Source organism: Lipotes vexillifer, unplaced genomic scaffold (assembly GCF_000442215.2).
Source record: "Lipotes vexillifer unplaced genomic scaffold, Lipotes_vexillifer_v1.1 scaffold1261, whole genome shotgun sequence".
Taxonomy (NCBI): Eukaryota; Metazoa; Chordata; class Mammalia; order Artiodactyla; family Lipotidae; genus Lipotes; species Lipotes vexillifer.
Window position 1 is genome coordinate 925,761 of NW_006796548.1, and position 14,756 is coordinate 940,516.

At 54.7% G+C, this 14,756-nt stretch overlaps 2 protein-coding genes across 2 annotated transcripts; one reads left to right on the forward strand and one right to left on the reverse strand.

Moving 5' to 3' along the window:
* Positions 1-11,663: 11,663 nt before the first annotated feature.
* FAM229A (family with sequence similarity 229 member A) lies at positions 11,664-12,632 on the reverse strand. Its single transcript, XM_007468680.1, has 3 exons — positions 12,349-12,632; positions 12,121-12,267; positions 11,664-11,927 (listed from the first exon to the last, which is right to left on the reverse strand). The coding sequence occupies exons 1-3, from the start codon at positions 12,483-12,485 to the stop codon at positions 11,825-11,827; spliced, it is 387 nt and encodes a 128-aa protein (XP_007468742.1). The 5' UTR covers positions 12,486-12,632; the 3' UTR covers positions 11,664-11,824.
* On the forward strand, positions 12,584-14,680 carry TSSK3 (testis specific serine kinase 3). The gene is made up of 2 exons (XM_007468679.1): positions 12,584-13,184; positions 13,950-14,680. The coding sequence occupies exons 1-2, from the start codon at positions 13,040-13,042 to the stop codon at positions 14,609-14,611; spliced, it is 807 nt and encodes a 268-aa protein (XP_007468741.1). The 5' UTR covers positions 12,584-13,039; the 3' UTR covers positions 14,612-14,680.
* The last annotated feature ends 76 nt before the right edge of the window (positions 14,681-14,756 follow it).

Sequence of the window (14,756 nt, forward strand, 5' to 3'; positions counted from 1 at the left end):
CAGTGAAGGGAGGAAACATGGAGATACCAGGGGAGAGGGCAAAGGTGGACAATCTTCATCCACTGAGAGGGGACATAGGACTGTGCAGTGTTCCAGGCCATCTTCCTGCTCATCCTGGCTTGGCACAAGTTAGCCTCGGGACCATGAGGAGATGAACCTGAAGCCTGTCTTCCCAAATCCCTGGAAAACAGATATCTGTGACACTCCTCTGGGACCTGGGGCACAGTTTGTGTAGCTGAGCACCCTAGACTATCTGGGCTCTCGTGCAGCTCTGCTGTGAACTCGCTGAGTGTCCTCGGGCAAGTCATTTAATGGCTCTGAGCCCTGATCAGTCTCCTTATCTGAGAATAATGGGAATAACAATGGTACCCACCTCATAGGGTTGTGATGAGGCCTGCGAAGTGTTAGCATAACTGGCTGAAAGTAAATGTGGAATAAATATGAGTTGTTAGGATTATAACTATTCTATCAAGAGACCTGGGTTCTGGTCCCAGTTCTGCCATGTTTTCCTCACTGGACCTGCCTGAGTTTCCATCTAAAAAATGGGATATTGGGCTTCCCTGGTGGCGCAGTGGTTGAGAGTCCACCTGCCGATGCAGGGGACACGGGTTCGTGCCCCGGTCCGGGAGGATCCCACATGCCGCGGAGCAGCTGGGCCCGTGAGCCACGGCTGCTGAGCCTGAGCGTCCGGAGCCTGTGCTCCGCAACGGGAGAGGCCACAACAATGAGAGGCCCGCGTACTGCCAAAAAACAAAAACAAAAACAGGGATATTGAAGGATTAAATGAAATAATGGATGTGGCAGTGGCTCCTAAGATGAGTGATGGTCTCTTTGCCTCTGAGGTTCACCTCGCTGGGGCTGCAGAGGGGTTGTCACCTCCACTCTGTCAGGTCTTTACTGGGCTCTCTGTCCTGGCAGGATCTGCTGCCGCAGGGCCAGCCCATCTCCTCCTCTTGGCCCATGAGGCAGAATGAGAGGAAAGGGCTGCGGTTGCCCCAGCAGGGACTGTGGTTACGCAGGATGGACTTCCTTCCAGACTGCAGGATGCTATCCTGGGAAGAAGCCAGAGATCGTGGGACAGAGGCTGCTGAAGGGAGGGATTGCTTCCAGGGGAATGTCCAGATTATGCTGGTTAGGCCAGAGTGGGCCAGTGGAGTGAATGAGCTCAGCAGTGACCTCACTTCCAGAGAGCCTGGAGGGGCCCTGTTTAAACCTGCCCCATGGCTCCCAAGATCACAGAGACAACAGACAGGAACAGAGACATAGCCAAAGGGGTATTCCAGGACAGACAGCCAGGGGCAAAGGGTCACCCACGAGACATATATATGCTATTCCCTCCACCCAGAATACTCTTCCCAGGTCTGGAGTGGCTGATCTCTCATCCTTCAAGCCTTGATTAAGAGTTACCTCCTCAGACAGGACCACTCGGCCAACCGATCCATTCATGCAATCTTTAGCGAGGCCCAGTTATGTGTCAGGCACTGTTCTAGGTCTGTGAACAAGACACAGTCCTTGCCCACTCCATATAATGTAGCACCTGGCCCACCTCGATCTTCTCAAACAGAGCACACTGTTTATCTCTTGTTTTTCTTTTTTTAAAAAATATTTATTTATTTATTTTGGCTGCGCCTGGTCTTAGTTGCGGCACGCAGGATCTTCATTGTGGCATGCGGGATCTTCCAGTTGCAGCATGCGTGATTCTTAGTTGCGGCATGCAGACTTCTTAGCTGCGGCATGCATGTGGGATCTAGTTCCCCGACCAGGGATCGAACCTCGGCCCCCTGCATTGGGAGCACGGAGTTTTACCTACTGGACCACCAGGGAAGTCCCCATATCTCTGACTTTTTTATTGTTGTCTTCCCAACCAGAATGTAAGTGCCATGAGGACAGGGACTTCAACTGTTCTTTTCACCAATGTGAACTCAATGACTCAGAGTATAAACCTGGCACAACCCTCTAAAATAGGCCCTTGATAAATATTTGTTGAAGAAATAAATGGACACAGAGACAAGGGATAGACAGACACACAGAGAAAAAGAGCCATGCTCAGAGGTGATGCAAACATTCAGAGATGCCCCAAAATATCAAGCACACACAGACACACACAGGACAGTGTCCTTCAAGCAGGCTGCTTCCCTTAGGTCATTCAGTTGGGTCATCAGGCCTGGGGCTGGGGTGACTCCTGTCCTGGGACCGACCCAGTTGGTGCCCAAGGGCATGACCTATTCTGGTTCCCACACTCCCTGCGCGGGGCACCAAACTGGCATTATGTTTGAAGAGCCCTCTTTGGAACTCTATTTTACTCCTTTAGTTGTCTTCTGATGAACAGAAATTTTAATATAGTCGAATGTCAATTTTCCAAAAAATGTTTGTGGTGGTTTGAGAAGGGCAGGGCTGAATAACCCCGAAGAAACCCACGCCCGGCCAGCGGGGCCTCTCTCACTGCGGCTCGACCCCTCTGGGTCCTCGAGCCTGTAAGGCAGGGAGGACTAACCTCGTGCCCAGGTATCACCCTTTCCCCACCCCACCCTCCGTCAGGCCCCGCCTCTAGACCCGCCCCTCCGAGGTCGCGCCCTCTTCTGGCCCCGCCCCTCACCGGCTCTCACGGGCGCAGGGGAACTAGATGTCTCTTCCTCTTGCCCAGATATTGGTAGTTAATATTCTGCAACCGGTGCTTCCACCTGGAGGGAGGGAAAACTGGGCCTACAGGACGGCGGCAAGGCTCCCCGCCCGCTTCGCCTAGTCCCTTCCGTGGTCAGCCGCTTCAGGCCCCGCCCTTCCCACCCAGTTCCTCCCACTCCTCCCGCTCCTAGGTACAGTCAAGCCCAGACTGTCCAACCCCTGTCCGACCCTCGCGTCTGGGGATCCGCCCCTTCCCACAGACCCCTCCCCTGCCGTAGGCACCGCCCCTCCCTCCCAGGGCTTCCGTCCCGCCCCCGCGCGCTCACATGAGGCGCGGGCGCGCGCCGTAGCAGCTGGGCCAACGCGCCGAGGCTAAGTCCGCCAGCCCGGTGGTACCCGGCAGCAGTAGTAGGTTGCGCGCCGGCCAGCGCCAGGCGGCGCCCGGTGGGCGGCGGCGCTGCGGGCTCAGCCAGTAGTCGCCCAGGCTGCGGTGGGCGGCGGGCGCCGGCATGGCCGGGCCCCGGCAGCCCCAGAAACACAACTCCTGGTCAAGGCGGTGCGGGGGCGTGGCCCGGGGGCGCCTGCGGGGTAGACGGGCAGCGGTCACCCCAGGAGGCACGACAGGCGGGAAGTAGGCGGCCGCCTCGTGTCAGACGCGGCGGCGCGAGGGTCGGGGTCACTCCTGGCCCATGTGGAGGGGGGGAGGGGATTGGAGGACCCCCTCGGGGCCTTCCCAAGGATCTGGACTCCTCCCCCATAGCTGCCAGACCGGGGCCCTTCATCGCGCCGGCACCCTCCCCCAGGCCCCCTCACCGGGACAGAAGAAAATTCACCGCGAAGTGGGCAGTCTCGGTGAATAGCATAGTGTCCAGTCCTCCTGGCCCGGCTTCGGCCTCTTTAATACCTGCTGGGACGTGGAGGGGGAGGCCTGAAAGCCCATAGTTCCCCCGGGCCCCGCTGTTTTTAGCAGGAGGCGTCAGCTGGCAGAGCGGGGTGGGGCAGCGCCAGCCCCTCTGGCAGGGTCTAGTGCGTGGTCTGTCTTCAGCTGCTTCAGTGGGAGGGGGTTGGTCACCAGTGCTGGAGGATCCCCTGAGACCCTCCTCCCCCAGGATCAGGGACAGAAAGGCAAGGACAGGCAGAGGCAGCAAGAGGGGGCCCAGGATAGGAAGGTCAGCTGCCGTTTGGATAAACCCTTCCTTATTTCACCCAGGGGTCTCCAGCTTCTGCTTACGCACCCCTGATGGTGTGTTCAGGAAGAAACCACACCTCAGAAGGCCTCACTGCTCCCGGGCTTAAGAACCTCCCACTTCTGCCCCCATGGCCCTTACAAGAGCCTTTCCCTTGCTCTGGGGCAGTCTTAGATATCAGAGGCAGAAGGCTTCTCAGCCACCTCTAGTTCAGGAGTTCTTATCTGGAAGCCAGGACTGAGTTTGTGGGAGCTTCAGGAGGCCCGAAACTGTTTGCAAAGTTCAAACACACATATATTTCTGGAAGGAATCTAGAAAGCGTCCCTGACACCTCCCCCAGCCCCACCCCACCCCCACCTTCCCACCAAAAAGAAAAAATTAAAAGCCTACATTTTTTGCAGAAAGGAAAACAAGTTCAGAGAGGGGCAGAGAAAGGCGTAGTAGGACCCAGGCTTCCTACTACTCTGCCCATCCTTACAAAGGGTGAGACAACCTCTCTGTGCCCTTGTACTGCTCAGAGCATGGGGTTCCGGGCTCAGAGCCCAGGCTGGGCCCTGCTGCCCCACCCTCTGGGGATCCTGAGGAGCATGCTGGCCCCGCTCCCTTTCCCACACTGCCTGTTTGGGCTCTTTCCCCCCAGTGACGCACACTGGCTGCTGGGGAGAGTGGGCAGCTGTTCTGAGCCCCAGAGCCCTGTATGGCCCTGACTTGCCCCCCTCCCAATTGTGTGGCCATATTTGGGGATTCCACCTCCTCTTTTCCCTCCTTGGGGAATTACCCTCCTCTCATTCCTTCCTCCTTTACCTGTCTCCAAGTTCTCCCTCCCTGATGGCTCCTTCCCAGCAGCAAACAAACAGGCTCTAGTCTTTCCTATATTTGAAAAAGAAGAAAGCCCTCCTTCGACCCCAGGTCCTTCTCCAGCTCCCCTTCACAGCCAACATTCTTGAAAGAGTTGTGTACACACGTTGTTTCCACTTCCTTGCCCAACCCCTGCAGTCTGGCTTCCTCCCCCACCATTCCACAGGGGCAGCTTGTCAAGGTCACCACTGACTTCCCTGTTGCTAAATCCAAGGGATGCTGCTAGTCTTTATCTGATTTGACCCCTTAGCAGTGGCTGACTTTGACACAAACACTCCCTCCTATTTGAAACACTTTTGTGCCCTTGTTTTTCTGGACACTGTGGACTCTTGATTTTTTTGCTATTTATTTGCAACCATGTGGTTGCCACCACATGGCAAATTTCTCATCCTTCACTCACTGCCTAATCATGGGTGTTCTTGGGCCTTCTACAATCTGTCCCAGGGGATCTCATGGGTTCCCATGCCTTTGGTGTCCACCTGTGTCAGAGACTCACTTCTCTCTTTCAGCCCAAGCCTCTCTTCCCTGCCCAACACCTATCTCCTGGCCCCGTCCGCCTGGATGTTTCACATCACAGCAAACATGCCCCACACCGGCCCTTCCTCCCATGTTCCCCAGCTTGGCCGTTTTCTCGGTTGCCTGAACTGGAAATCTGGGCTTGGTTCTAGACTCTTCCCTGTCCCTCCCTTTTCATATTCAAGCAGTTACGAAATCCTGTCCTCTCCAGGATATGTCTAAAATCCAATTGCTTCTCTCCATCTCCACCACTACCACCTGGTCCAAGGCCCCATCGCCTTTCACCTGGGAGGCTGCAGCAGCCTCCTGAATGATCTCCCCGCTGCTACTCTCAATCTCTTATGTGGTCTGTTCTCACAGAGCAGCCAGGATTGTCTTTCCAAAACATGAATGTGTCCCACTTCACTGTGTCTTCAGCACCATGTTCACTCGTGGCACAGACCAGTCCCAGGGCCAGGGATATTTCCCACTGCCATGTCCTTGTCTGGGTAACTGCTTCTCATGTCAGTTCCAGTGTCACTTCCTTAGGGAAGCCATCCCAGATCCCGCAGCTGGGTCTGCTATTCCTTCTCCTCACAGTGCTCAGCCTCTCTGTAGACAGATCAAGCAGTCATTCACTAGCCAGTCTAATCTGCAGACATTCTACCAACTCCTGAATGCTTCCATTCTAGGCCCCAGGACATTAGGATGAATGTGACACAGCCCCTGCCCTCCGTGAGCCCATAGTGTAATGGGGTAAACAGGCACTCAACAGGGATCAGGAAGAGATGAGTACACAGTGGGACAAGCAGGTGCTATGGGAGGGGAAGGACAGGTGGTCAGAGGAGGCTTCTTTGAGGAGTGACAATTGGTGGAGATCTAAGAGGTAAGGGGGATGGGAGGAGGCTATTCCAGGCAGAAGGAACAATGTGCTGAAAGGTGGGAAGAAGGTTTTGTGAAGAACTCAGGTGTCCATGTGGCTGGACAAGTGATGTAAAGAAGCCATTGATGAGATTTAAATAGGAGAATTACATGGCTGGGTTGTGGTCTTTATAGAATAATTCTGGGCTAGAGGAATCAAGCAGGGAAGGAAGCACAAGACCAGTTAGGGGGCTGCTGGAGTAATCAAGATGAGTAGCGATGGGGGTCTGATTCAGGGCAGTGTGGTGGAATTGGAGCAGAATAGACTGTGGGCACCAGGACTGGGGATTGGAGAAGAGAGGAGTGAGAATGATTCCAGTGTCCTTACCCCAAGGGCAGGTGGGGAGAGGCCAGTGGGAGCTGGGACACCCATATTCCTGTGGGGTCCAACCCACTGATCTACCTGGTGTTAGGTTGCCTGATGTCTTCCCACGGCCCTCATCCCTGCTTTTCCCTAGAGGAGCAGATGGAGTCCCGAGTGTTAGATGCCTGCTAAGGAGGCCTAGGAGGAGGCCGGCGGGGGGAGGAAGGGGAAGTTGGGTCAGGGTCCAGATGTGATGGGGAAAGTGGCGTTGGGGTTTCCTCAGGGTCTGGAAGCTCCACTGTCTCTGGCTTCACCCTGAGACCCCCCCAGTTCTGAATGCTCAAACTCAGGGCCCAGTCCTTAGGGGTTCTGGGGGCCTTTTAGGGGCTTCGAGTCTATATCTGAGAAGCCACAATGCCCTGACAAGTCCCCAGGACTCTAGAAAGTCGCTAGCATCAGTGTGCACTTCCCACGAGCTGGCCTACTGCCTACTACCTGCATAATCCCCTGCAATCCTCACATTAACCCTCGGAGGCATGTAGCTTACTATCCCAGTTGTACATACTAGACTTCCAGGGTTAAGGGACTTGCTCAAATTCAAACAGCTAAAATGATGCAGAAAGAAGATTTGAACCAAGGTTTGACTGACATCAGAGTCTGTGCTTTTAACTCCTGTGCTATATTAAGCCTGTCGACCCCTTGGTTGATTGACTCAGTAAAGGGAGGAGGCTTTGTGGGGGATTTGCTTGTGGTTGGGGTGGCTGCCCCCTTCTCATATCAAGCGATGGGAAAGGGTAGCGCTGACGTCAATTGTTGCCATGGAGATATAGCAACCCTTTCCCTGCCATCTCCATGGTAACCTGGGGGGGGTCCATCTGTACTTCGCCCCCTCCTTCTAAAAGAGGGTCCCTTAGGGAGGGGCTGTCTAATAAGGTGTCTGAGAGAGAAGTCAGGGAAGGCAGTGATTCAAGTATCCTCCTTTCCCTGGGCCCCTCCTCATTCCTTAAGCTAAGAATGAGGCTGGGATGTGGGGGTCCTGCCTGGGGGTCTGGAGAAAGCTTTACCCTCTAGGGTGAGGGAGGCAGTTCTGCCTTTCCCACCTGGGGATTCCCCTGGAAATGACCCGCGCTCCCCCCCCCACCCTGCCACCAAGTTCCTCAGCACCTGAGCAGGACTGTGAGGACCTTGGCAGTGGGAGGCGAGAGAGATTCCCCAACCCTCTCCAAGGCTGGGCATCACCCAGCCCCTGGGGACATGGCTGGCTGGCTCTCTGCTGCCCCTTGAAGCCAAAGGTAGGAGCAGCAGCAGCCTCTCTTGCTCAGTGCTAGAGGTGCACAACGTTCCTGCCTGGTGCTCTATGTGCATGACTTTACTGAAAGCTTCTACCAGGTTTCATTAGCCCCATTTTACAGATTTGGAAATAGAGACTCAGAGAGGCTAAGTATGTAGCCCAAGGTTGCACAGCTAGTAAATGGCAATCAGGACTCAAATCTAGGACTAGAGTTTAGGCCAGTGACTTTTCCAGGGGGAAAAAAGGAAGATGCAACAGAGAACATGATGGAAAAGGAGAAGAAAAATAGAGTGAAGTGACCCAGGTTGCAGCCTGTCATTCTCCCTGTCGCCTACAGAACAAAGTTCAAACACAAGGCCTCCCTGATTCAGCTTCTCTTCTGTTAACCCATCCCTGGATCCCTTGAATTCTGAGCTCTGCAAGGGCAAGGGATCTGTCAGATAAAGGCCTGGGTTCTCAGCACCTCGTGTGGCCCAGGTAGGTGTTGGTGAAAGTTGATTGAACTGAGTTCCTTGAAATTGTCTTCCACTTTCCTGCCTCAAGGCCTTTGTCCTCAGTGTTCCACCTGGAATGCCGTTTCCGCTTGCTCATGGCCATTCTAGAGCTATGTAGCCCCAGGGTCTGGCCCACTGGCAAGGTGTTTGTCTGTATTCTTTGCATCCCTCACTAAACAAACATAGCAGTAAATCTTTTTTGTTTGTTTTTCTTTTTCCTGTTTTCGGCCACGCCACACAGCATGCAGGATCTCAGTTCCCTGACCAGGGATTGAACCCGTGCCACAGCTGTGAAAGCCCAGAATCCTAACCACTAGGCCACTAGTAAATCTTTTAAAATTTTGTTTTATTTTTAAAAATAAAAAAAAAATGGGGCCTCCCTGGTGGCGCAGTGGTTGAGAGTCCGCCTGCCGATGCAGGGGATGCGGGTTCGTGCCCCGGTCCGGGAGGATCCCACATGCCGCGGAGCCATGGCCGCTGAGCTTGCGCGTCCGGCAAAGGGAGAGGCCACGACAGTGAGAGGCCCACGTGTTGCAAAAAGAAAAAAAAAAAAAAATTAAAAAAAATTTTTGGCTGCATTGTATCTTTGTTGCTGTGTGCTGGCTTTCTCTAGTTGTGGCGAGCGGGGTGCACAGGCTTCTCATTGCAGTGGCTTCTCTTGTTGTGGAGCACAGGCTCTAGGTGCGCGGGCTTCAGTAGTTGCGGCACGCAGGCCCTAGAGTGCACGGGCTTCAGTAGTTATGGCGTGTGGGCTCAGTAGTTGTGGTGCACAGGCTTAGTTGCTCCGTGGCATGTGGGACCTTCCCACATCAGAGATTGAACCCGTGTCCCCTGCATTGGCAGGCAGATTTTTAACCACTGTGCCACCAAGGAAGTCCCAGTAAATCTTTCTTTAAAGGAAAGGAGTGTCGAGAAGATTGGAGAAAGGAAGTGAGGGAGATAAGAGAAAAAGGAAGAATGGGAAGGATTCAGCATTTGTGGGCTGGCAAGGTCCATAGAGATCACTGGTGCTTTTTTTTTTTTTTTTTTTTTTTTAAACTAGTGAGGAAATGGGCCCAGAGGGAAGGGATTTGCCTCCCAGCAGGTCATTGCTAGGCCATGTGAGTTCCATGAGGGTCAAGGCCCATGTTTGTCAAGTTCATCGCTGAATCCCCAGTGTCCTGCACAGGCCTGGCTGGTAGGCTTGCATTGAATGAAACAGGGACAAAGCCTGAAGGAGAACCTAGTCACACAGAACTCCTGGTCACACTTTCTAAGGCTCCTCATTGCCTTCAAATTGAGTTGTTACACTGGCCCCTGCCACTCTCTATCCCTTTTTTGGGGGCTTCTTTTCCTCCCAGGGGTACTTGATCTTTATATAAGCTGTCTCTGCTCCTGGGATGTTTTTTCTCCATCATTACCCATTATTTTCTGGTGATGCTGTCAATCACCTGGCTGTGCTTGCATCTCAAGTGTAGGCTTACCTGTGGTTCAGCCTGGTCAATTGTAGTCTCCCATGTCCCTGACAGTGGTAATTGGCCCAAGGAATGTGCATGTGATTTAAGAAGGGCCAATCACTGGCCTTCCCAGGGATAGGTATACTGAGACTGGGAGAAAGCAGGTCTCCCTTCCTGGGATTTAAAATTTTTTTTTTATTTAGGCTGTGCCGGGTCTTAGTTGCAGCATGCGGGATCTTTAGTTGTGGCATGCGGGATCTTTTAGTTGCAGCATGTGGACTCTTTAGTTGCGGCATGTGGTCTTCTTAGTTGTGGCATGTGGACTCTTAGTTGTGGCATGCATGCGGGATCTATTTTCCTGGCCAGGGATCGAACCTGGGCCCCCTGCATTGGGAGCACAGAGCCCTAACCACTGGCCCGGAAGGGAATTCCCCCTTCCTGGGATTTCTAAGCTGACGCAGCCATGTTGCCATGTTCCCTGCCCAGAGGAGATAATCAGGGATGAGAGGAACAAAGCAACAGTCCTGGTGCAGTTGAATCCTTGATTCCAGCCCAATGGATGCCCTGGTTCCTATAGTTCTTCCTTTAATCACTAACATATCCTTCCCAGCAACTTGAAACTATCAATTCCTTTTTTGCTTAAGCTAACGTCAGTTGCTTGCAATGGAGAGACCTTATCAATACAGAAGCCGTTTTTTTTCCTCTCTAAAATTACAAGGGCCTCCTAAGGAGGGTGAGTACTGTTTACTGGCAGGGAGGCCCTTTTTCTGCAGAGCAGCAGAATGGGTTGTTAAGCAGAGTAGGACCTGCATGGAGTTTGGTGAGGATTGAAACAGCTGGATTACTTCACTTAATAGAAGAACAGAGAGTCCCGGTGGCAGGGCGGAGGTTGGGGGTGGTCTCCAGTAGGTAAGGGTGAAGGGGGAGAGGAGGGAGGGAGAGAGAAGCCAGCACTATGGCCTGAAGCCAGGGATTATTCTGGTGAACGGGAAAGAAAGGCATGGAGGGGCTTTTAAGAGCCAGGATGTTAAAGGACCGGGGCACTGAATGGTGAAATCTAAAGTCCAAGTAGATCCTTTTTGACAAACATCCTCTCTTCTTTCAATAAGCCTCCTACATCTGGGACTGCCTGGGAAGGAAGTCGTGGAAGTCGAAAAGGGTGGCTCTTTCTGGTGACCATGGGATTTGAAGTGCTCTGGGAGGCTTAGACTTCTACTCCATGTGGATTAGAGGAGGGGTGTTGAGTCAATCGTACTTAAATCTCAGGGGACAGGAGACTGAACCTGACCTTTGGGTTACATACGTTTTTTCCAATATTAAAACAATACAGGTTCATTAAAACAAAATTGGAAAGTGGGAAATATTCAGCTTCAAGGCAGCCTTCCTGTCATGGGCCCCTCCTATGCATGGATTTTGGGGCCTCAAGTCTGAGGATGCTGAGGAGTGCACTAGCATCACCTGTCATCTGGGGGACCCCAGGCACATTGCTTAAGGCTCAGTTCCCTCACCTGTAAAAAGGAATAAGAAATCGAAGTTTTCCAAATGACTTCTTCCCCAGTCTTCTGGCCCCACCAGTCCTAGGAGAAACCAAAGCTCAAGATGGACGGGGCAGCCCTAGCCCCTTCAACAAAGCCAGAGGTGCCCAGAGTCACAAAACAGCAGGTAGCAAAACCAAACTCCATCTTGGGAGAATTAAATGGGCCTGGTGTGGGTGGCCATTCTCGTTAACTTCTCTGTCCACCCCCTCCAGTCCCAAGCTTCTCTGGGCCCCCAGAGTCCAGCACAGTAATGCTAATTTTACTGGAGAGCCAAGGAGAGTGTTGGGGAGACGGATGAGGGCAGAGCCTGAGCAGAAAGGCGGCCCTGAAAGGGATCATGACCAGCAAGAAATGGGGGAAGGGCTTGGTGTCCAGGGAGAAGAAAGCAGAGTCGGAAGGGCAGGCCCCTGGGGCTGGGTCCAGGTGAGGAGGCAGCAGAAAGGAAGATGCCTTTGGATGAGGCGGAGCAGCGGGCGGGCCCGATCCGACGTGATAAACATACACGGCCAGCCCGGAGTGGAAAGAAGTTTATGCTGTGCTTTATTAAAATGTGCATCGTTCTTTTATTTTAAAATGTGCATCATTGTCTCCGGCTCGGCGCGCGCGACCTCAGCGTGGTGGCCTTTGGCGGGCCTCGTACACGCCCGGCTCCCGCGGAGCTACCGTGCGCAGGCGCACTCAGGTGGCGCGGACCCGGGGGCTCCCGCCCAAGGCCCGGTAGACGTCGATGGGCACGTGCAGCAGCGTCAGGCAGTGGCAGCCGGGGCAGCGTCGAAGCGGCCTGGGGAAAGCGGGGCGCGACAGGGGGCGCTGAGGCGGGAGCCGGCTCATCCTGTACGGGACGCATCGGGGAGTGCACTTGGGGTCCCTGAGGTTCGGGCGTGGATGTGGGACCTTACGTGGGGCAGGGGTGGGGCGGTCGGGGGACGGAAAGTGGGCCGGGGTGGGGCGGCGGGTAGGAGCGCCGGCCTCACCTGACTGGGTTGTGCTCCGTAGCTACCCGCTCCGGGTTGTCCTGGGTCTCGCGGGGGACGGCAAGGCCAGGGGAGTCTCCGGCCTCAATGGGGAATCTCCGACCCTGCGGGGCCTCCTGGGCACTCATGTCCGGGTCCCGAGGCGCTCTGCGCGGGGAGTGGCGGTCAGGCAGCTCGCGGGCCGCCGGGCGCCCCCTCCCCGCGCCCGCCCCTTGGGCCATCGCTTACCTGCCGGAGGCCGAGACCGGTCCCAGGCTGGAAGTAGCTGCCCAAGCCCTGGCCGCGAGAGGACGCTCCGGTCCAGGCGGAGCCGGGCAGGTGTCTGCGGCGCGCCCGGGCCCGGGCGTCGAGGGGGAGGGCTGCATTGTGACCCGGGCCTTGGCGCGCTGACCTTATAGAACCCGTTCCTCCCGCCGGGGAACCCCACGCCGCGCCGGCAGTTAGCGCGGCGCGAGCCGGTACTTGGAGGGCTCTTGCCATGGGTCGCGCAGACCCCAGCTGCCCGATGGGGGAGCAGGAGGCTGTGTCCGCGGAAAGGAGCCTGGCATCCCGGGCCGCGCGCAGACGTCCGGAGCGCCCCCCACAGGCGGGGCTGCGACTCACTACTTGGGGCGGGGACTGAGCGCAGCGGTGACTTAACCCGTTCTGGGTTTGGTGGTGGTGGTGAGGGCAGGCAGGGGGCATTGCCAATTTTGGCCAAGGGTCACACATCTACATCACAATTGGGCCAGAGTTTTAAAATGTCTGACCCACTCCCTCTCCACCACCCGCGGCTTGTGTGTCCAGACGGAGAATGTTCTAGTGCTGGGGGCTGCTGCGGATGAAAAGGAGCAGGCCAAGAGCGATGGTGGAGTAGCGCTGCCTCGCAGAGGCAGCATGAGCTGAGAGGGTGACAGGAAGGAAGGAGGTGCTAGACAGCATGGAGGGCTTTCTGCTCTCCAATGGGTACCAGCTGGGCAAGACCATTGGGGAAGGGACCTACTCAAAAGTCAAAGAAGCAGTTTCCAAAAAACACCAAAGAAAAGTGGCGATTAAAATTATAGACAAGATGGGAGGGCCAGAAGGTGAGCTGGGGCCCCCTTGGAGGAAGCAAGGGCTGGCTGAGGTGGGTGGGTACTTCCTCCAGTCAGAAGGATCATTCCCTCCTCCCCTTATAGTCTGGAACCAAGGAAAGCAAGAGAGACTGTGGCTCTGGGGTAGGTCAGTGGGGAACAGAGGGATGCTGGGAGTCCAGGGAAATCACACCCTCTAAAATCCACGATTAAAGTGGCAGGAGGTGAAGGATCCTCAGAAGCAGAGCCGGAGCCCACAAGGCCTTTCCTATTCCAGGAGGGGAACAGAGACTGGCGAGGCCACGGCCAGGGCTAGCAGAGGGCAGGAGCTGGAGCCAACGAAGGCACAGATGGGGAAAAGACAGGGTTCATGGAAAGAACTGTGGGTCAGGAGGCAGACGTGAGAGGAGCGGGCTCACCACGCTGTGGGCAAATCAGGCCTTGTAACAGATTCAATAGCCTTGTCTAAAAGTCCCTAATAGTCTAAAAGCCTAAAAGCACTTTGATATCCATGGTCTCACAGGCTGCTCACAACAGTCCCTGAGGCTGACAGGGAGTAGTTCCTTTCAGTAATATATTAACTACAAAAACAATAGAGGTGAACATTCTTTGCAGTGTCCAAGCAGACAGACATTAAAGACTATGAAAGGGAACCAAGGCACAAGACCCAGACATGGTGGGGAGATAGGCAGACAGAAGTTGGAAGGCAGCAGACAGGAGGGAGGAGTTAGGCCCTTCTGGACTTGATACTCCATCTCTTTTCCCTTGTTTCCGTAGAGTTTATCCAGAGATTCCTGCCTCGGGAGCTCCAGATTGTCCGTACCCTGGACCACAAGAACATCATCCGAGTGTATGAGATGCTGGAGTCTGCCGACGGGAAAATCTACCTGGTGATGGAGCTGGCTGAAGGAGGGGATGTCTTTGACTGTGTGCTGAATGGGGGGCCACTGCCCGAGAGCCGGGCCAAGGCCCTCTTCCGTCAGATGGTCGAGGCCATCCGCTACTGCCATGGCTGTGGTGTGGCTCACCGGGACCTCAAGTGCGAGAACGCTTTGTTGCAGGGCTTCAGCCTGAAGCTGACAGACTTTGGCTTCGCCACGGTGTTGCCCAAATCATGCCAGGAGCTGAGCCAGACCTTCTGCGGCAGCACAGCCTATGCCGCCCCAGAGGTACTTCAGGGTATTCCCCACGATAGCAAGAAGGGTGACGTCTGGAGCATGGGCGTGGTCCTGTACGTCATGCTCTGTGCCAGCCTACCTTTTGATGACACAGACATCCCCAAGATGCTGTGGCAGCAGCAGAAGAGGGTGTCCTTCCCCACTCATCTGGGCATCTCGGCCGAATGCCAGGACTTGCTCAAGCGGCTCCTGGAACCAGACATGATCCTCCGGCCTTCAATCGAAGAAGTTAGTTGGCATCCATGGCTAGCAAGCACTTGATAAAAGCAATGGCAAGTCCTCCCCAATAAAGTAGGGGGAGAAAGCAAACCCAAAAACCCACTTCTAAAATGGTGATATATATTTTACACTTTAAGTTTACTTATCCTAAAACTTACCTACACCCTCTCCAGCCTTACTTCTCTTT

What these genes read in the sequence shown, in the direction of transcription:
- FAM229A (XM_007468680.1), bottom strand. Translation starts at nt 12,485, where the DNA reads ATGCAGCCCTCCCCCTCGACGCCCGGGCCCGGGCGCGCCGCAGACACC. An exon ending in CCGGTCTCGGCCTCCGGCAG is followed by an intron (nt 12,268 to 12,348) that starts GTAAGCGATGGC and finishes CTCCCCGCGCAG; the next exon opens with AGCGCCTCGGGACCCGGACA. An exon ending in ACGGAGCACAACCCAGTCAG is followed by an intron (nt 11,928 to 12,120) that starts GTGAGGCCGGCG and finishes CGCTTTCCCCAG; the next exon opens with GCCGCTTCGACGCTGCCCCG.
- TSSK3 (XM_007468679.1), top strand. Translation starts at nt 13,040, where the DNA reads ATGGAGGGCTTTCTGCTCTCCAATGGGTACCAGCTGGGCAAGACCATT. An exon ending in CAAGATGGGAGGGCCAGAAG is followed by an intron (nt 13,185 to 13,949) that starts GTGAGCTGGGGC and finishes TTGTTTCCGTAG; the next exon opens with AGTTTATCCAGAGATTCCTG.